Source organism: Pelecanus crispus, chromosome 6 (assembly GCF_030463565.1).
Source record: "Pelecanus crispus isolate bPelCri1 chromosome 6, bPelCri1.pri, whole genome shotgun sequence".
Taxonomy (NCBI): domain Eukaryota; kingdom Metazoa; phylum Chordata; class Aves; order Pelecaniformes; family Pelecanidae; genus Pelecanus; species Pelecanus crispus.
This window is the reverse complement of record NC_134648.1, coordinates 43,966,890-43,989,089: the sequence shown is the minus strand read 5'-3', so window position 1 is coordinate 43,989,089 and position 22,200 is coordinate 43,966,890. Positions and strand designations below refer to the sequence as shown.

The window sequence follows — 22,200 nt, the reverse complement described above, 5'->3', positions numbered from 1 at the left end:
TCCCCAGATCCTCCTTCCAGCCCTTCTTGTAGATGGGCATCACATTTGCTAACCTCCAGTCAACTGGGACCTCCCCGTTTAGCCAGGACTGCTGATAAAGGATTGAAAGTGGCTTGGTGAGCACTTCCACCAGCTCCCTCAGTACCCTTGGGTGGATCCCATCTGGTCCCATAGACTTGTGAGTGTCTAAGTGGTGTAGCAGGTTGCTAACCATTTTCCCTTGGATTATGGGGGCTTCATTCTGCTCCCTGTCCCTCTCTTGCAGCTCAGGGGGCTGCATAAACAGCAACATTGACACTCCATCTGCTTTGCAATAATGTATTCCTTCCATGTTGCCTCATACAGAGAGATGCCCCTTTTGACTTGGCCTGAAAGTCTACTAAAACCTTGTTCCTTCCTCAAGTCCCATTTCTATCTCAATACCTAAAGCAAAGCAACCAATAAACCAAACAGGCGGACGAGCATTCCTTCTTTATAACATTTGATAAAGGAGGGCAAGCAACAGATTATTATTACCTTCAACAGTGCACTTCTCCACAGCATCCTCCTCACTAACTCACCATTTCTTGGCCCATTTAGACTAATAGTATTTTCAATCAGGAACTGATAGTGTTTCAGAACAGTCTTGTATATCTTCATACTACACTACCGTAACTGATCAAGAGAATTACAGCTTCTGTTATTTTTGTAAAGGAACTTTAACAAAAAGAAGTCGAAAGTAGTATTTCACTATTTGTCAGATAATTGTTAGGAAGCATGTAAGTGTCAAGAATTTTTTCCTTTTATTTGCTTGATGTAAACCTAAAAAAATTATGTAAGCTAAATATATGTCACTTGTTCTCAAATCTCATCAAGGCTTTTCAGTGTATGCACTACATAGGGTTATCATTGCTGTCAATGTAGCTGCAGTGTACAGACTTCAGCATTATGACAGTACCACAAAACATGCTGAGCCAATTCATCCATTACAGTCAATAGTGTTACAGTAGGGATTATTTTGTTCCCCCTATGGTTTATTGTTTAAATGTAGATACTGCTTTGTAATATAGTTTTATGCTGTAGAAAACCTGTCTAATTTATGCCACTTAATGGATGGTTTAAGCAGAGTGTTATTTTGCCTCTTAGGAATCATTTCCCTGAGATAAAAGCAAATTAATGCATTTTACTTATATTCAAATAACACAGAATTGTATATTAATCACATACCCATGGCATTCTATGTGAAATACGTATCTACTGCTGGGATGCTAATTAAAACCAGTCTTACTTACACAGAAAATACTTTTTCTGAAACACATTTACAATCAGTGAAATATGTCTCTGGGCCCAGTTCTGTTAGGTACTGAGCAACTTGGCAACAGGAGAAGATTGTTTTCATTACTTGACAGTATCAGATGTGATGAGATTAAATATCCAGCAAACAGAACATGTATATTGTGAGTTTATCTTATTAATCAATTTTGTCCACAGAATACAATGCTTTGTGAAAAACTAAAGCTTCACTTGTTGGCAGTAAATACTAGGAATGGCATCTTCAGTCAGAAGAAAACACTCTGAGATGAATGTGTTTGTCTTGCACTGAAAAAGTGTCTCTCATGAAGAATGAAACCACGTGAGATCTTTTTAAAGCAAGTATCACTCACCGAGTCTTTTTCCAATCTCTTCTGTAGCCTTGTTTGCCACTGGACAGCTTGCATGACAATGGCTTCCCACCTCCTCTCAAGGTTTACAATTATCAACTGCATGGACTGGTGATCTGCATTTAGGTTGCAGGTCTCCTGGTCATCCAGGAGGTGCTGGCATAATCGCAGCACAGAGGCTACCCCACGACGTCTCTGTTTGATCTCACAGCATAGAGACTGCAGGACAGACAAACCACAGATGTCAGTATGGAATACTTTGCAAATTAAAACATTAACTATTATCTGATATTTAATGGTGCCAAATTTCTGTCTTACAATAGTTTTTTCAGCTCTTCCATAAATTTCCATACTTAGTGTCGAAGATTAATGTTTTATTTTCAGATAAACACAGTCTTAATAGCACAGAAGGAGTAAAGCTACTTTCAATCTCCTTCAAACAAATGCCATACATAGCTAACTGTCTCAATAATGTTGAAAGTTTTATGGTGTAGACTGGTTTATTCTTCCTTTTTTTTTCATTCAACTGGGACACATCTGAAATGAGTTACCCTGACAGTAATCAGCTTCAGAAATTCTTCAGGAAAAAATGGGGGGAAAAATTGTATTAATGCAATGAGAATATATATATTTTTAGAAAAAACAATAGAAATTATGGGTCATATGTACCGTGTCAGAGGAGAAACCTTAAGGAAGGAGAAAATTCAGTATAAAATTCTTTACAGATGTTTTTTGTTATCATAAAATATTTCCTGGGTAGTTCCATATTCAAGTAAATGTAGGAATGCTATGATAACTGTATCCTTCTTAAAGATGAGTTATTCACTCCATTTATTTCATCATACCGATTCCAGTGCTACCAACAATGCAGTCTGACGTGAACTGCATGATGGGAGACAATTGCTAAGCCCTAATATTGCTGAATATTGATGGGAGCCAGGATATGTTGGTTCTATGCCAGAAACCTAAGTAATTACACTGAGAATCTCATTGAATAGCAGTAAAAATAATGCATCCTACATGCCAAAACTAAAAGAGAGATCTACCACCCAGAAACAGTTAACGGCATGGGGTGCTTTTGAGCATGGTTTTATCCACAATCACACTCTACCGTCATTCAACATCAAATCAGGATTTTATTAACTCATAATGTGTTTTAATAATAATATCTATGAAGCTGGGGTACACAAGGCACAAATGCATCTGAGGAGACTGCTTCAGCCCAGCTTCTGATACCCTATACTTTTATAGCATTGCATGGTTCAAGTATTCAACTATTATCATAGGCCTGTGCTTCTCCTGAATTTAACAGAACTGTGCTCCACACGTGGGAGGTTTCCAGATAATTTAAATTGTAACTTGCCAACATCTGTTTCCCTCTGTGGGATGCCACAGATGAAAGTGCATGACCCCATGAGAAAATGTGAACTATCATCTTTTTTGAAGACAAGGTATCTGCCTTTAAGCTTCCAGTTCATCATAATAAGCAAACAAAAAAAGCCACCGCATCTCACAAAGCTGTTCACAAGTGTTAACTGATAAAAAATTAGGACCTGCCCGCCTGAATTTTATTAGCAAAACAATAATATTCTATAGAAAGTGAATTCAAGTCCCAGATTTTCATATAACTTTTTCTTTAAAAATTGGAATTTATACTTAGAAATATCGCACCTGAGAGGAGTATTTTGCTGCTGCAAGTATGTGCTTGATCGATAATACTAAGCTGAAAGTCTGGAGCAAAACATTGGTATACACATCAAAAAATATATATCTTTTCTTTGCCTATGGATAGAGTGCAAGTGATTTTTTTTATTCAAAGCCTTCAAGAGAAATGATGATTAAACCCACAAACATAGCTGAATTACTAATCTACTTTCACTGGCACAGTTGGGCCGTTCTAACAGTTAACAGATTGCTTATTAATCAACAAGGGTAAACAAGACAATGCAATCTCATTTAAAGCAGAAGTTTTAATGCCTAAAAGTATTTGTGTTCAAAATGTTAATCCCGATAAGGCTTCATTAGAAGACATCTTAAAATGATTAAGGACATATTATACATATTATTGTAAAGTACACTGAGCAGTATATCAGCAGGTGGACATTTCATACAGATGTTCCACTTATTGATATAATGCATTCTATAGCTATTTAAATTACCCTAACTCTGTAATAGCTAGAATTCTATTACTTCTATAATGAGAGAACCCTGTACCTTTAATATTTCTGAATTTTAAATAAGGTGAATGACAAATTCCCAAACCACTATTTACGGCAAAATATGACCAGGAATTTTATTATTCAATTTATACCAGAGCTGCATTTCCAGTTACGTTTCCCGAACTTGCCCTTATTTATTTTCCTAGAGTTCATTACTAGTTTTCTGCATAGTTCTTGATGTAACCACCATGTCTGGCACATTTCCTTTCTCATGCTGTTCATTAGCCTAATGTCACATCAGAAAAAAACCAAACCAAACCAAACCAAAAAATCTACCTAAAGATAAAGTCAGGGTTCTTCTTTTACATTGTATAACAGCTAAGCAATTCAGTTGTATGGAAGTGATGGTAAGTTATATACTGATGGCAGTCAAATCTACGTAGATCTGCATTAACTTCATGGAAGTCAATACAGCTCAGAAGCTGGCCCCATAACATTAACTTACCTTGATCTACCTGATTATGTCATCCCTTATAAATATTGTTCATTTTTGATACAATACCATATAATATGATGAGATAAGGAGCATTTCATTCATAAGCCATTATGTGGGAGTTTAAGTGAGGCCTTTACATTGTGTTATCTGCAAGCAGAGCTACAGCATCCAAGTCATTTCTAATTTACATCAATTTTACACCAGCATAATAACAGTAGCTTTACTGAAGCTATTTCTGATTTACATGGCTGTGACAGTACAATTAGGCCTATGGCACTTTTGTTTCAATTTTATTACATGATATTATGGTTAATATTAAACAGGAGAAGAATGAAGTGCTTGTATCTAACAGCGTGTTGAAAGAGTTGGCTATAGCAACAATACTTTAAAAGCCAGAGAACTTAATCATGTAAAGACATCTTTAAACCCCATATAATAGCACTGGCAATAATGAATCTAAGCAGTATTAGGGTCTGGAATACAGTGTCCTAAAGGGACATAATAATTGCCTGTATCCTACAACCTGACATCTCACAGCGTTGTATATCCATCCATGTTCTGCTATTGTTAAAATGGCATGCTTCTATAAAAACCTGTCAATATGGCACTTGTACACGCAAAGTATGCTTCCAGGACCATGGTTACTATAATTATTTGCAAGGTACATTCTACATTGTGAATTAACAGCTATAATTCATGATTAATAAAAAAAGGAAAAGAAAGATGATGAGTATCTCTACTGAGGCTTGGGCCTGATGGTCTACAGCTGCTACAGTAAGCTACTGGGTACTTGATGGTTCAGAAAATTAGGAAATGATTTAACAGTAGACTGAGGAGCATCACTTAGGCTGGCTTAGTCTCCTGTGTGTGCAGAAGGTTTGCTGAAGTATAGATTAAGAGATCAGACACTTTTGATTGTGGGTCCTCACACTATCATGTGTCCATTGAGCTGTGGTAACTGTAAATACAACCCAAATCTTTGTAAATGTGGGAGACACACATTCACTTAAATAATTTGCAGTGAGACTTAAATGAATGTATTTGACTTTTTTGCTGCAGGCTAAGAGCATACGCAGTAACTGCAGCTGCCCTGCATGAACTTGACTTTGTGTCCGAGTCCTTTGCTTCGCAACAGATACCCTGATAACATTGAGATGTTATTCATTATAATGTTATTACGAGTCATATTTTCCCATACTGAGGATTCCTGTCTGTGCTGTTAGAATCTTGGAAGATTTTTCTTTCCTCTGCCTACTCCTATTTTCAGTGCTTTGAAGTTATCACCCGCATAGCTAAAAAGGGCTAGCTGGAACTACTTTCACAGCTTGTTAATACCATGTCTTAAATCATCTGGAAAAGTCCCTGCTGAGTCGAATGACATCAAACACTCTTTCCAAGCCACGGGCTAATGGCACTTTCTATGGGGATGGAAGTAGCCATGATCTGAACAGAAGGTGCTCTGCATAGCTGCATGACTCCTAAGTGAATGGCATATGACCAGAAACATGTGTGGAGTTCCAGAGAGTGTGGGAGGCATAGAAAGGTGGGAAGTTGAGGAATATTAGAGCTCCTTAAGCCTCAACCCCCCTCCATCCCTCGGCCTTCTTGCACTGCATGACTGAAGGACATGGATGGGAAGTCAGCTTTCTCACACAACATGGTACCTGAGTTGGCCACTGAAGTGCTGTAACATCAAGGTTATTGAGCAGATCTTTAATATTAATTGTTTAAAAGTACTAAGGTTCTCAGTGAATTCAGTGGGACGACTTGTAAAATTATTAAACTATTAAAAATAGTTTAGAAGTCAGTCTAAAATTAGTTTAATCCAGTTAAATCCACATAATCCACATATAATCACTACATAAGATGTTCAGATATGATTTTTGTAGCAGCATTCATTACATATTGCTTGGGGAATTAAATTTTATGTGATCTGAAGTTCTTTCAACCATTCCCACTTCTTGCTTTCACTCTACAATTAGGAATAATAAAGGTCCACGTATAGGTGTCCAGAGCTTTGAAAATAGTTAGAAGATGACAAATGGCAACTTACACAGATGGATTTTCTTTGTGCTTTCAGGTTCAGAAGAAATGCCAAGCTATACTGAGACAAATGTTATTTCTAAGCTTATGTTGTGTTTCTGCGTATGGGCAATACTGGGTGTTTTTAGGAAAACAAAAGAAGGTTGACTGCAGATAAATCTGGAATGACGAGATCCAAGATGAAGTTTCTGTCTAACCTTGGTCTGTTAAGGGCTTATTCTTTCTCCTTGTGGGTACGTGAGGGAGGGAATGATACCCTTCCTATTGCATTAGCTGTTGCCTGATGGAAGACAAAATGAAGACGGAACTGTTGTTATTTAGTACAACAGCCATATGCAGAAATTAAGGCAAAATCTGAGAATGGAAGCTACCCTGCTGACTACAACATCCAAACTGCAACTCTTAACAAAATGTAAATTGCCTTTTTACATGCGATTTTTCGCTAGTGCCGCACTTCAGTTTTCAAAAGTGCTAATGTAAAACCTTAAGAATCATGGCTAACTTCACAAATACACCAATAAAGGGAAAACAGGAAACAATATGGTCACAAATGCTGGCTAAAATTTAATTTTCGGTGTTTCCTGTGAAATGGCAATGCCAGTTGAACCTTCTCTTGTTTGGGGTGATGCATCCCTGTATGTCAAATTCCATCGTTACGGGACACATGGTAAAAATAAGAATTTCTGTTTCTGAATGAAAAAGAAACCAAATAATTCCTATAAAAATATTAGTAAGAAAGTAATTCCTCAAAATAAAAAAGCTAAATGACAAAGATAGGAAATGAATGATGACTTGTCATCTTTTAGAAAAACACTGCCAAACATGTGTGCTTTTGCTGATTTCAAGGTTAAAAGAAAATGTCACCTAATATGGGAACTCTACTCAGTTGCATACTGTGGGACTTAATCTATACTGAAGCTAAATATTCTATAAGTATGCAGTGAAGTGCAAAAAACAGCAATTGAAAAATGACATGATTAAATGGCACAACATGCAATCATTTGCTCTCAATTATATCAATGTATCTTCTTCATTTCAAGGAGTCAGGCAGAAATATTGTTTTTTAAATGCCTCTATTAAATTGGGCACCAATAATAAAATAGATGAGAGTCCTAATAAGCTCATTTACGTAACATACATCACACACCACAAAACTATTCTCTCCAAACGGGTTTGTTCATAGATTTGTCTCCTGGTTGTCACCAGTCTTGGCTATATTAAAAGATTTTAAAGGCACAAGGGCTGCAGACCATTCAGTGGAAAACCTTTGTACTTAACCCTTGAGAGATCTTTAATGCTAATTATGGAAAAAGTATTGATATAATATCTTTGCTGTCACATTTTATTACGATGACGGTCACAACAGAATCGGGGACTGACATTTTAGAAATATCATCTAATTGCAAGTCAGAAATACAGAATGACAGTTTAAAGTAGAATATGACTTCTTTCAAAACAGTGAACTGGTTCTCTTTATTTAAAAGACCTACTTTTAATAGCATTACAACCACTAAATTGCTACGCTGATCATATCTCTCTGTAACTCACTGCTTAGCAAAGTGTTACGATATCTCTCTTGCAAGTCTAAGCACAGTTCACTATATTCCTTGTGAACTGTGTCTGTTTCTATACATATTAAAAATGGCAAGGAACTAATAGGAAAAAATACTTCATTTTTGCACCGGTTACAAGAATCTACATAGGTGCCTACATTCTACATATAATCAAGTGGTTATATTAATTCATTCATTTCACTAGCATTAAAAAATTACACGGGAATTTGTGTCTATTTGCAATCGATAATGCAAATAAATTTATTAATTAGGTAAATATATTTAAGTAAAATATTTATTTTTAAATAGCATTCTACAAGTACCCGTGTTCTTCCCCATTTTTCTCTAGAAGTACAATATATGCATTAAAAACAGTAACAATCCAGAATAGATGATTCTGGGCTCATTCCATACAAGCTGCTATTATATCTGTACGACATTCTTTAATTTCTTTGTTCTATTCCTTATGTTCGTTTAAGTATTTCAAAATATTTGTTTGTAAGAATATAGTTCAATGGTCAGATATTTAGCTCATATTCCCATGTAACTAGTAATACGTAATATACTTCTCTTCATAAATTAAAAACACTATTAAAATTCCAGACATATAAAACAATATGAAGATTAAGTTACTATAAAAGAAACTGTAATAGCTTACAGATTGCTTGTATCATTACTAAAGCGCTGGTATCTATTGCAGTGTCTCCCTGGAATAAAGAATGCACTTTTGGCAATAATCTGTTAAAAAAGTGCCCATTATTGTTAAGATGCTCCTATCTTAGCTCTAAACTAGTGTGCAATTACAGGAAGGTAACTTTTAAAAATAGAAGAAAAACAGTGTTGGATGTAAATGCGTCTTCCCTACTGAAATACAACGTAGGTTTTCCAAGCCTTATTTTTCTCACGTTTCATACAGGGGATTAATTAGATTCATTTTCGCACTGAAATATTTTAGAGCCATTTACTAAACACTGCAAAGTTGGGGTTAACTTGGTTCCAGGGGATAAGCCAAGTCATTCAGACAGAGGAGCCAGATGTGATGGCAGGAGGATCCATTTTTCTAGTCTGACACTGTTTGTGTTTATAAATGCCTTCAGTTCGTGCCCTCTTTTCATTCAATTTGAGAAGTTCTCTTTCCAGAGAAACAGATCCAACAGAGAAATATTGAAAGAAGTGACACAATTTGCTAGGGTTTATTTTTGACCCCTGAAAATGTTAAAATAAAAGTAGGGAAAGCATCAGACAGGTAGGATAAATATCAGTGCTATGTTTTGCTTTTGTAATAAATCCTGAACTACACCACCCAAAAATTAATTTGCCTCTAGCGGACATTACAAACTTGAAATTTTTTCTGGATCACCACACTAGGCAGAGTTTCAAATGAATATGTGTGGAAATTCAAGAGATTAAATGACTTAAGGTACAGGTGGAAACTTTACAAAATCAAGTGAGGCATAAGTTAAGCTCAACTTCACTTCCAGTTGTTGGAATTCACTTAGAATTACAGCTTAAAAGGAATCAAGATGTTTCTCAACATACTTTGCACATTAGATGTCAAGAAACCCACTCCAATTGCCTAAACACTGTTAGGTATCAGAATTTCAGCTGTCTTTAACAAACAGTTAAAACTGTTAAAATTTTGTATCCTGCCTCAGAGCTATATAAGAGGCTTTAAAGGGAAAAACTTCCTTGCATGGATGTACATCAATACCTGTAACCCTCAGGCTGAGGTTCAGATGTTAATATTGTACTTACTCCCTTTCTTAATCTAGTTCCCCCACAGATGGTAGACATGCATTTTTGCTGTCCCTGTGCAATAGGCCTGGTGTATTCAGCAATGTAGTGAGAATTTACCCTATTCTGAATTACAGGGAAAAAAAAACCCATCCTGCAGTCCATTGGTATTACCCTTTTATGGAAAAGCAGCAAACATAAAATAAATTAGACTAATCTTTTGGAGACTTCAGGACAGGCAGGGTGATAACAAAACGAAAATAAACACATCTAATGAGTAAGGAAAAAAAGATTTCCTTTGGCTTTTTTCTTGTGTCAGTGAAGCAAATTTAGCCTGGATGCAAAAATGTACAGCTTGAGCTGCTCCAGGGTAAACAGAGGAAAATATATTATGGTGCTTTCATGTGTATCTGTATATTCACAAGAACAACAAGCAGGTTTTTCTAGAAATGGTGTTCCTCATCTTATTTCAAAAAAAAAAAAAGCATCCTCAGAATGGATATATCATTAAAACATAAACCCATTATTTTAATTCTTTTGCCATATCTTAATCATAAACATAGACACAGACACACATTTTTTGGTCCAAATAAGAGAAGTTACTCGCAGCAGAATCAACCAGAGCCAGGCAGCACTGAGAAGAGGTAGGTTTGCTCATATCTGAAGTAGGCTAGCCTTCCTCAGTATCTTACTTGTATAAATAAGTGTCCTGGTTTTGGCTGGGATAGAGTTAATTTTCTTCCTAGTAGCTGGCATAGTGCTGTGGTTTGGATTTAGTAGGAGAAGAATGTTGATAACACACTGATGTTTTAGTTGTTGCTAAGTACTGCTTATGCTAGTCAAGGACTTTTCAGCTTCCCATGCTCTGCCAGGGGCACAAGAAACTAGGAGGGGGCACAGCTGGAATAGCTGATCCAAACTGACCAAAGGGCTATTCCATACCATGTGACGTCATGCTCAGTATATAAACTGGGGGGGGTTGGCCGGGGAGCAGCAATCGCTGCTCGGGAACTGTCTGGGTATCGGTCGGCGGGTGGTGAGCAATTGCATTGTGCATCACTTGCTTTGTATATCATTATTATTATTATCATTATTATATTGTTATTATTATCATTACTATTTTACTTTATTTCAATTATTAAACTGTTCTTATCTGAACCCAGGAGTGTTTCTCACTCTTACTCCTCCGATTCTCTCCCCCATCCCATCGGGGTAGGAGGAGTGAGCGAGCAGCTGCGTGGTGCTTAGTTGTTGGCTGGGGCTAAACGAAGACAATAAGTTTTAGGCAAGCGTTTGCAAAATATGTTAAATTTTAAATTAACATTAACTTGCCTCTTGTACAAGTTAGGCAGACATGACTGTCATGCATAGTTTAGGCCCGCAGGGCTATGAGAAAGCTGGAATTAAAGGTGAGGACAGAAGCAGGTGATGTGGTCAAGAACTGTGAAAGGCAGTCAAAAAGCTAAGAGTTGTCAAAAGCCAAATGGCTGGATGAGGTGACTGTGTATGACGCTATTAGAGGCTCAGCGTTACCCATATTATTGCACCTTCAACTGCCATTCTTCCATTGCCAGGACAACAGGATTGGGGTAAGAGGACTAGATAGGATGAAAACAAAGAGGGCACAAAACAGGCTGTCTTTCCTTCACTAAAGCTTAGACTAGAGAACATAACGAGGTTCCTCTTATTGTGCGCAAAACATGAAAATAAGCATCACTGTGATAAAGGGGAAGGTGGTGGACTACAAATGACATTGCATCATCCGCTGTTGGCGAAATGCACAGAAAATCCATCAGATTCGAGGCCAGGCCTTCAGTTTTATTCTGAGGTGAGGAAATGCAGCACTTTCCTAACAGACCAGTAAGGGAATCATCCTGCAAAGGACAGGAATCCACATCCATCTTTTTTTTTTTTCATTGACTTTATGCAGCAAGCATAATTCAAGCCACTCTGCTGTCTCTAGTAATATGTTGCCAGTCTGCAAATCCCATTCCTGACTGACATCTGATACTTGTGATACATAACATACCTGATAAGGATTGCAATAACACTTCAGAATGTATACTGAAGGCCTGTTCTTTTTACACTCATATTCTTACTCATACTGAATTACACTTTACCCTGCAAATAATTCTACTAAAATCAATGGGTTTCCTGGCAGTATAAAATTATAGTGTGAGTAAAGGTACTAATACAGTCTATAGTACTATTCCCTATTGGGACTGTGATCTATTAACTTACATGCAAAGATGAAACTTGGGAAACCTGTCCAGTACTGAAACCAAAATTAGGCAACGGTCTACTAGGTCAATGATCCACCAATTAAGGAAAAACCTCGTTAGTAGGATTTAGTGGCTCCAGAGAACACTATTCAATCAATAATCCACTAATATGGAGAGATTTGCACCTGAAAATGCAATGCTATGGCTCCAAAGGGGCAGTTATAGACAATCAAATAAATCGTATAATCACATGCAGTAGTACAAAGTGGACCTTAATGGAGACAGTACAGTGAATTTTTGTTAACTGTCTTATATTTCCAGTCCACACTGTACTTATTTTTCTAGATGTTATCACTAACAAAGGAAATAAAGCTTAGAGGCCAAACAAAGTACCAACCCTCACTGTAAATTAGTGCAAGTCAATCTTGGCTTATTTTTAGGGGAAATATTTCTTTCTCTTTTTCTTTTGTCATCTTTTGCTTTCTTCTAATTTTTCTTTTCCTTTTCCAGTTTAATAGTAACAGAAGAGAAAGATTCTGGTTTTGTAGTAAATAGATCTTCAAGGCAATAGCAGGACAATAAGCAGTCACATTTTCAAGGAGTCATTTGGGTAGGTCAAAAGAAGAAAATCAATTATATCTTCAGTGATAATGACAATAGTAAACGATGGAACTGAGAATGTTCTCTCAAAAGAAGCCAAGACAGCTATTTTCACTTGTACACAAGTGAAGTACTTGTGACTCTTCAAGAGCCCATGACTGAGAGGGGAAATATAGCCCAAAGTCTGCAGATGTCATTGATGAGAAAGGTTTGGGAAAGGAACTGTAAGCTGTTTGTCACTATGAAATGGCAAGTTTTACTTTGTAACGGCCAGTTTGGGACAGCTTTCTCTGTAAGCCAGAGTGTCTTCTGTGTTAGTCAGTTTGAGTCAGACCTTGAGTCTTACAAGCGTATTCATGACATGAGAATTAAATGCAGACCATCCCAATACAGTAAGAAAGACATGGACAAGAGCCCCATTGCCTCCTTCTCACCAGCTCCAGTTAACAAGAAGGCACTGGTTCCAATAAGCACCCTATTGCACATTCAGGAGGGCTGAGAAAAAGATTCTGGCTCAACTTTTCTGGAAAAGAAATAAACCTGTAGTTAGTGTGGGAGAACCTCACAGATATTAGCAGTAAATCTTTCTGAGCTGGGATTGCAGTTGCCTCAACATCTTCAAGTCCCTCATGTCTTAAAGCCATTCCTGATGATTCCTTGAGTGGGATTCATCTGAGCTAATGGAGAACTTGACGCCTCAGCTAGTAATTTAGAAGCAGGTATTCTGAAGTACAGTACATCTTCTCTGTAGCCAGATGCCTAAAACAGGACAGATTAATTGCATCCCAAAAGTGCTTTCCCCCCGCCCCCCGATTACTATAAAAGAAGCTCAGACAAGATCTCTGCACTGTAGGTATCTGAAGCTAGCCTGTTTTAACATAACTCTATCATGCAGCTATGCTGTCTGCAGGGTAATCATCTTGGTATACCAGAAATAAGGGGACAGTACATAAAATAGAGCTAGGAAGGAAGCAAAATATGAATTAGCAGCCTAACAATTGCCACTAGGCTATTCTCTCCTCCACCAAAGGATTCAGCGTATCGCTGTACCTGAGCTCTGCTGAACTCAGGGTTCTTCCTGTTACTACAGTAACCTCCATCCCACACCCCAGTCTTAGTCCAGAAGCCCATTGCCACTGCTGAATCAGAACTGCATGCAGATACTTTATATCAGATCTCTGTGGAACCCTGCAGCACGTCAGATCTAACCATCCCTGGTGGCTAGATCTTCTGCGGCTCTTTCTTTCCCCCAGCAAAGGGAGCAACTGTGGGGCAAAATGGCTTTAGACAACCAGATAGTGTTTATGATTAATTTTGAGATTCTGATTAATTAAAAACTAAGTAACAATATTAAAAAAACTCAGAAAATATACAGTTCAAGCTTCACAGTCCTAATGGGATGATGGAATGAAAGCTGCTATCTCAGATGGGATATTTAGTCCTAAATGGGAACTGTAAATTTTATTAGTGTTCCTGAAATAGGGAGAGCTTATTGACACACAAACTGAACTTTCTTTCAGTAATAAGTATATTAAATGAAAATTTGAGATACATTTGAGTATATTAAGTATGTGAGTACTCTGTGTGTGTGTGTATATATAGGGTATTAAGCATTGATATTTAAGTATATTAAAATCAAATTAGAACTATAAAACCACATATTGTATTAGGGCCAAAATACCATATTTTTGGCAAAAAATATGTAGAGCTGCTTTACTACAAAGAAGTGGTTTCTCATTTAAGTTGTCTATGGAAGTGCTGTTTTGGGATGGTGGGTCATGTAAATTCAGTCTGAGTTTGCTTCAAACCATTTTAAGTGATATTAGGCTACATTTGACTTTGGAAAACTACCTGTTTTTCATAAGATTTAATACTGTATGCCTTCCTGTTTGTTAATGTTTAATCCAAACAAAATTTGGGTAAACATTTTTTCATTTGTGAAAAGATTTAGGGCTCTGAAGTCATACTCTTTTTGAGAAATTTATTAAAATTATTGCAACTCTTTTTGTCATCTTAGAGGTATAAAAAGGATTAAATCCTGCTTGACTTCTTTTGGACTTTCTATTGGAAACCGTTTTGCATACTTTTGTTACATGCACATTGAATTTCTGTGATTCTTTGATTGCAGTTCTGCCAGGAACATCATTCCAAAAATTGTACAGGATCCAAAATGCAGTAGCGAAAGCGATTCCTGGCACCTGTAGGAACAGCCAGCACTTTTCTCCAATCTCTGAGTCTCCAAATATTTACTCAAAGTTAATACTTTTCTTTGATATCAGTTTCACCATAATCTTATATGCTCCCAAACTCACTTGTGTTTCATTTGATAGAATTATGTTTAACTGAATTGTTTGTAAGATATGCAGTGCTGACTCTTATGCAAACTTTTCAGTTAAAATTAAAAGCATCGTAAGAAGTGCTGATTAACTGATTGATTATTAATTACCAATGCAACCTGTATTCTTTAATCAGAAAGTTCAGTTCCTTTAGGCACTGGAGAAATAAGAGATGGTGCTGAGAAATACTTTTTTTTTTTTTAAGTGACACTGCATCATCTGGTCACAAATTTAGTCGAAGATGAAAACATACACTCCTGAATGAGTCTAGTCATTAGAAATAGTTACAAGCATCAGATAATTCACACTGTTTACAAGGCAATCAGAAATGGCTACAAATACTACTAGCTGTGGAATTCAATAGACCACTGACTTAGAAATATTAAATGAGAAAACATTTCCAACATTTTTTGGTACAAATAAGCACTCTGATTCCTTTAATGAATACATTGACTAAATGAGAACCACAAGCTTTCAGTACTGCTGAAAATCATGTCTCTTTTTTTTAAAGGCCCAAATACAGATTTCAGAAACAGGTATGACAATATATATAGCATGTTGCTTATTGCTTCAAATATAACCAGATCAGAAAACTACACGAAATGCAACGTCACTGTTGCCAAAGAGCACCATTTAGCAGAAAACCTCTGCTAAAATCCTGTTCTGAACAGGAAAATCCTGCTCCCCCTCCAAACTTGGTTTGGAGGGGAAGGAGAACAGGATCCTTTATAGATCTTGCTACTGCAAGCAGTAGAAACTTTCCTAGTTCTACAAGATTAGGAAGGGATTCTGAGATGGACAGATACTCACAAGTCTAAGCTTGTTCTTGAGTAGCTTGGTCTGTGAGCCAAGCCGTAACAACTACCTTTTGGATGCTGATGGGTCATTTCTCTATATTGAACACTTAAAGTCATAAGTTTTGTTGCAAGTGACAGAAATATATGACTAATTATTTAGGCTCCCTTGCTCCTTTTGGAGGGCATTTTGCATAGAAAACAGCATGCTTTTTCAAATCCCAGACACATAAAAGCAAATGTGGCAGGACACTTCTACTTACAAGCCAACAAGCACACAAATTTCTGGCTAGACCTTACTCAAATGAAATTTACTAAAACTTTCATGAAAGAATGTGAATTCTTTTTATTATTGCTCCTCATTCTTTCCTGCTCCAAATCTCTCCTGACCCACAAAATTGCCATACATCATTAGGTTAGGAAATCAGTTGTGCCAATTATTAGTCTCATGACATTAGGTCTTTCAGCTGCTAGAATTATGTGTTTACCTGAGAATCTTGTATTTTATTTAAAAAGTATGTTTCTGGTTCTGGTCCTCATCATTTCAGTGAAAAGCTAGAAAACATGAACTCAAGGGACTCAAAAGGCAGAACAGAAATAAAAAGGATGAATAAATAAAATAAATGTGTGTTCGTAGTTAGGGAGATCTCATGAATTTTAAGTCAATCTCTTGATTTTCTTAGTCCAGATTCATGGGTTTTTCATGTTGCAAAAGAAGAGAAGGAACCAGGAGTAAGACACCCATGCTTCCCCCTTTACAGCTGGGCAACTTGCGTTCACTCTTTCCCCCTTCTCGACAGGAGCCCGAGTTAGGCTACACTTGGAAGCTCACTTAATGCTGCTGTGGAATGGCCAGCAAGTGTCACTAGAGACTGAAGCAAAGTTTGTGCCTCTTCTTTGTAACTAAATATGAAAATGTTTGAGGCAGCCAGGAGCACTGAAAGCTGGAAGACTGAGTAACAAAATGGCTCTGCAGACTGGCTGCACGTTGTGTTGCACGGAGATCACTGGGCTGGCCAAAGTACACCACACAGTTTCCACAAAACCCAGAAATACAGGACCTTACATAAGCCGGGCAATGACCTTAACTAGTAATATTCTTGTAATTGTAATATCTAAATATGCTAATCAGAATGGGAAGAAATCCATGTATGGGAAAATGTCCATGTATGCCAAACATACTCAGTAGGATTTGAACTTTGAATATAAACAAGAAACAGCAGTAAATGCAAGGAAGCTGTCGTTTTCATCACATATGAAAATGGAATATACTGAGGAGAAAACTAGAGGGAGGAAGGAAGGAAGGGCTGCCTTGTGGTTAGCGCCAAAGATTAGAGTCACCGTAACTGCTTTCTACCCTAACATAGCCACTGACTTTCTGTCAAAACCTGGAAAAGTCACTTAATCTCCATGCATTTTATTTCCCTCATTTCTAAAAAGGGGATAATAATACCTCCCTTAAAGGTTTAGTGGGGCTTAGTTCATTGATGTTTGTACGGCATGTACAGCTCCTTGACTGGATAGTACTACAGAAATGCTAAGTATTATTATTGCACAGAAATATCCCAAAAGTAGTACAGTAGTACATTCTTTAATAAAAGGAACACTCAGATTAATATAGCATGATTTTTTATAAAAGAAAACAAAGAAGGCAAAATAATTTCCTACTGGTGAATTTTACAACCCCTCCTCCCACCACATTTTTCTCATCTTGGGTCCCAACTGCATGTGAACTATACATCCTGCAATTGCAAAATGAAAGGAAAACACCTGAAAAATGAAATAACTGTTTTTCCTAAGGCATAAGTGTAATTTAAAATATAATATTATGGAATGAAAATCAACGGCATCGTTGAGTTTACTTTATTAAAAATGTTTCTCTGTATACAGTGGCTATGTGTATAATCAGGATGGTGCAGCACGATAAATTTCCATTAAGAAACAATGATTCACTTACCACAGTGAAAGCAGTAATAAGGTTAAACTCTTAAGTTAAGTGGAAAGTAAGTCAAACTAAACCCCAGCAGGTTTCCTACTAGTGGCATAACTAATGTTTTTGAAAATGTTCTAAATGTTCTTTCTCAAATATATGTATTATACATTGCAGTATTGTTAATTATATCCATTTTCTCTTTTCTACACTTCCCCAGGAGATCAGTGAAGAATGGAAAACTTACTTATAGTGGAGTTCAGATTTAATGACACAAAGATGGTTTAATATATATGACAAAGTGATGTGCTCTCACCATATTTGATAGGTAATTATTTTTTATACTCTAATGGCTACCGTTTTGAAAATAATTAATGTATTATTTATGTAATTAATAGATAATCAACCAAGTAATGAAATACTCTGGTTACATCATGGTGGGTGGTACTATCTTGTTTAACATCTCTCGAGCTCTTGGCATGACATCATGTCATATATATATAAAATATTTCTTTTGAGATATTTATGCACATTTCAAACACATAAGTAACACTGCTATGGTATTTCTCTTCATATATATATAAAAGTCTTAGCCATATGTATATAAATGTATATTTAAAAACAAGTTTGTCTGAAATGAGATTTTTAAATCCATAGTTGTGCACTTAAATAAATGCCATAATTTTCCACAGAAATAAAAAGCATGCAGCATTTCCTATGGAAAACATGGATCTATTGCTGTGAAGTTCTGCAGGTCTATCAACAGTCCTTCATAATCAGTAGCTTTGAAGTTTGCTGACAGAACAAACAGAATCAGCATGATTTTTTTTTCCCATTAGCAGAAGACCACAAATCATTAAAAAAAAAAAAAATAGATGTCATAAGAAAACTTAAAATTACATTAAAATGGACATGCTCAGGAACCTGAAAACCCCCCTACCAACTCTATCTACATTGACACAACCTTCTCACTAATCCTCATGATTGGAAAAGGAAGAGTTAAGGAATGACTAATTGGGAAGGCAGTCATTTTTCTGCTGTTGTTTTCTTGAGTGCTTGTATTAAAAAGTATTTTTAGAAGTGTTTGCAACATGCCCTTTCAGGTGAGTATTCAATAAATTGTCCGTCACCTTAAGAGTGTTGTTGCCCTAGACACCCTGATGTACTAGAGGAAGAGAAAAACCTCTTTACCTCCAAAGCTCAACAATTACTCGTGATTCCTTTCTTATTCTTTGGTCAAAGATCACTTGCAGAGTAAAGTGACCTGTAATGATGATTCAGGTGAGGGTTTATTTAGAAGTGATAGCTATGAACAGAAGAAAATTGCATGGTTCTACCAGGTTTGTTTGCTAACTTAATAGCCCTCTTTCCTAAATGGTCCCACTACTTTGGGGGAATGGAACAAAACATACAACCTCCATTAAGTCAGTTGCAAAGCTGAATGCTGGCCTTCAGTTGAAGGAGCTTATCCATCTGAATATAGCATTGTGACTACAATTCTTTTCCCTCCTTTCCATAAATCTTCAGGCTTAGGCTTAAGATGTGGCCTAGATTAATGCAAATCTCATAGTGTATATGTCTTTTTCCACATACCTATTCACCACAAACTTGAGTGTTTTCTCATGTATGCTAAATTTATATCTCTGTAAATGTGACCTCAAATAGGCTGTTCTTGAGTCATATGTGCAGAGAAATAGGCTATTAAACTGATAGTCACACAACACATTAATTAATTTAACACATTAATTAATTTAACTCATGTAGGGAGTGAAATTCGGAGTGAAGCTTTTTGTGACAAAACTCAGCTTTATAATGAAGTAGAATGAAAGAATACTATTGCTTTTGCAATTGCGGTATGATTAGCCCTCTAAGGCTCTCCTTTGCAAAAAGTCTAAGGAATAAATATTATTGTAAAGATTCAATAAAATCAACATGAATGAACACATAGTACATAAATGAAGGTGAAAATATGAATATATGATTACATATGTACATGCATTGCATTACGTTATGTATAAGATAAATATTTTATCCTACCATAAAGAGGAGTCTCTCTATGAAAACTACGATTGATTTTTTATTACCTTAAAATATTGCAGTTGTTTCTCAGCATTCATTGTTCCTTCATTTTCTTGTCTCAGACAGGAATTGAAGATGAAAAGCTCTGTATCTCTCAGCCACCCTTTCAGCTCTTTGATCCTGACCTCCAGCTGCCTTACCAGGCTGCCGCTTTCAGGCGAGAGCAGGTCACGTGGACCTAACCCACTGTGCCCTACCATTGTGTCTTGGATCTTCTCTCCTAGGGTTTTCTAATGCATCAGATAAAGAAAACATAGATTAGTCTTATGTACCAAAACATATACAGGTTAATGTGCAACAAGAAGCATCTGTGAGATGACTAGAGATGTGGGTTTTTTTAATAATTACTACTAATATCAATCAATTTCATTCTTTGTTTCCTTGTTGCAATCAATTTCATTTTTTGTATCCTTGTTTCTCACTTATGCTGTTCTCTCTGGGTCACCGACTTTGCTCGGAAGTATGATAAATCAATGTTTATTAAGAGCAACTGTGGACAGAGGAGACAAAAAGGTACATAACTTTAAAAAGTAGTTACTCTACAGAATTTGTCCGTGGCTTTAGACGCTTATGACCATGAGAGTTACTGGTTTCTAGGCAGAAACAAAAAATATGACAAGCACTGCGTTCACCAAACTCTTATCCAAGGTACCGTCTAAGTTTTTGGGGAAACACTGAACTACTGAAATATTTTTTGAGGTATGAACTGCCAGGTCATAGTTTCCAAACTTGTAGCCCCAAGGTTGTATACAGGAGCAGTTAGGTCACAAACCAGCTGGTTTGCTTTTAAAAGTGGATGAACTCATTCAGATGCCAATAAGCTAGAAATTGCAAAGCCTCAATGTTCCTGAACATCAGGCCAATTATTTAGGCAACTAAATTCGGGTTTAAGTTCTCCATGTTAAGCATCCACTTTAAAAATAATGGACCAGAATAAACATTCACCTCTGATCGCTAATGAAACTAATTTACTACAGCTTTTCAAAGTAGTATTTCTAATAAAAGAACCACTGAATAACATTTTGATAGTGGACGCTGTGAGCATAATGAATATTCTGAAGAGGCCAGGGACAGAAAGTTACCTTCCTTTTCAGTATTTTGAAAGGCAATCCTTTAACATCACAAGGGAGATACGCTGTTGCCTGCTTCTTCTGTGCCAAGCAGTATTTTATCTGACCTATAAGAGGCTGTCAGGCTGACACTTATTATAAGCACTAGATCTGTGTTACTGATTGTAGAATATTGAATATACACTGACAATCACATCCAATAACCTTTTAAACTGATAATTAGCAGTGGTTAATTGTTGTAACATGAAGATACAGTTTTAGGTGACCCAGTATGGCTGTCTGTTGAAAATACATGCTTTAGAAAGTTACTGGAATATAATTTGTAACAATGAAGTTAGCTTCCAAAAAGAAGCTTTAAAACACAGATAAAATTAGACCAACAGACATTAATCTACGATGTGGCATTCTGTAAATAACGTCTTTAGGAGATCATAACTGAAAAACATGTTTTCTTGGCAACACCCTTCTATTTTCATGGTGCAAATATTGATAATTTGAAGACCCTCAGTGGAATCCAGCGCTAGCTATTGTTTTTATGCTGTAACAAAAGTAGCAGCAGGAGGTGAAATCAATGCCCTTGGAGGGTAGGGTCACAAAAAAGAATTTATTGCCACTTTTTTGTTCTGGAACAGTTTGCAATCATAAATTCTTCATAAACAGAATACTTCAGAGAATGGTCCGTCTTCATAAATATACGACAGAGGACATCAATTTCATTTAATTCACAATTTGTGTCAGCACAGCAGATGCCAATGCCTGCCTTGATAGGGTTGTTTAATATGCAATTGAGACAGAGTAATATTCAGCACAGGGGACAAAATTTCACAGATTAAACTGTACGCACCACTGACATTTCATTCTAATGTATTTCCATTCCACACTGTTCACCTTAGATGAAAGTAATATTAAAAACCATATCCCTCTATTTTACCATTGTTAGAAGTTAAAATCCTTGTCTTTAATTTTTTTCATGCCAATTAAAACGTAATCATGCCAATTAAAACAGTATGCCTAGTGCTGTTAGTTTCTGCAGAGGTTTTTATTAAATTAAACAAAACTCTATCAAACTCTGCTTATTATTCATGAAATTGCATTTAGCAGGAAAACTGTAATAGTTATATTTTATTTTTCTGTAAATGCTGAAGTTAATGGCAAAACTTAATCCAGGGCTATATTTTGATTTTAACACACTGAGAAGTGGAGGGCTTAAATTTTTTTTAAGACAGAGTTTTTCTAGATTTTTAGAATTACGATCAGTTACTTATCTCATAGTTTTCTATCCTACCAGCTCTAATCAGTGCCACTGAATTAACCTGATTAAATACATTGCAAATCATAAATGTAAGGCTTACAACCAAAATTATTTTAAAAATACAAGTTGTCATGATCAGATGTAAAAGAATAGGTTAATAAGTCCCATTTTTATCAGTAAATTTATTAATGTTCAGGTAGTTTTAAAATGCTTGTGGTGATGCTGCAGATTAAAATTAAAAAGTAATAAGCTCACTAGTCATAAGGCAACTTTTAACATTTTCTGACAATTT

At 36.3% G+C, this 22,200-nt stretch overlaps 1 protein-coding gene across 1 annotated transcript in view; it reads right to left on the bottom strand.

The window, feature by feature from the left end:
* AKAP6 (A-kinase anchoring protein 6) overlaps positions 1–22,200 on the bottom strand; it is a 235,430-nt gene that overhangs the window by 25,458 nt on the left and 187,772 nt on the right. The window contains exons 10-11 of the mRNA XM_075713039.1: positions 19,592–19,816; positions 1,644–1,859 (exon numbers count right to left, since the gene is read on the bottom strand). Coding sequence (XP_075569154.1) covers positions 1,644–1,859; positions 19,592–19,816 — 441 coding nt within the window. The remainder of the gene's footprint in view (positions 1–1,643; positions 1,860–19,591; positions 19,817–22,200) is intronic.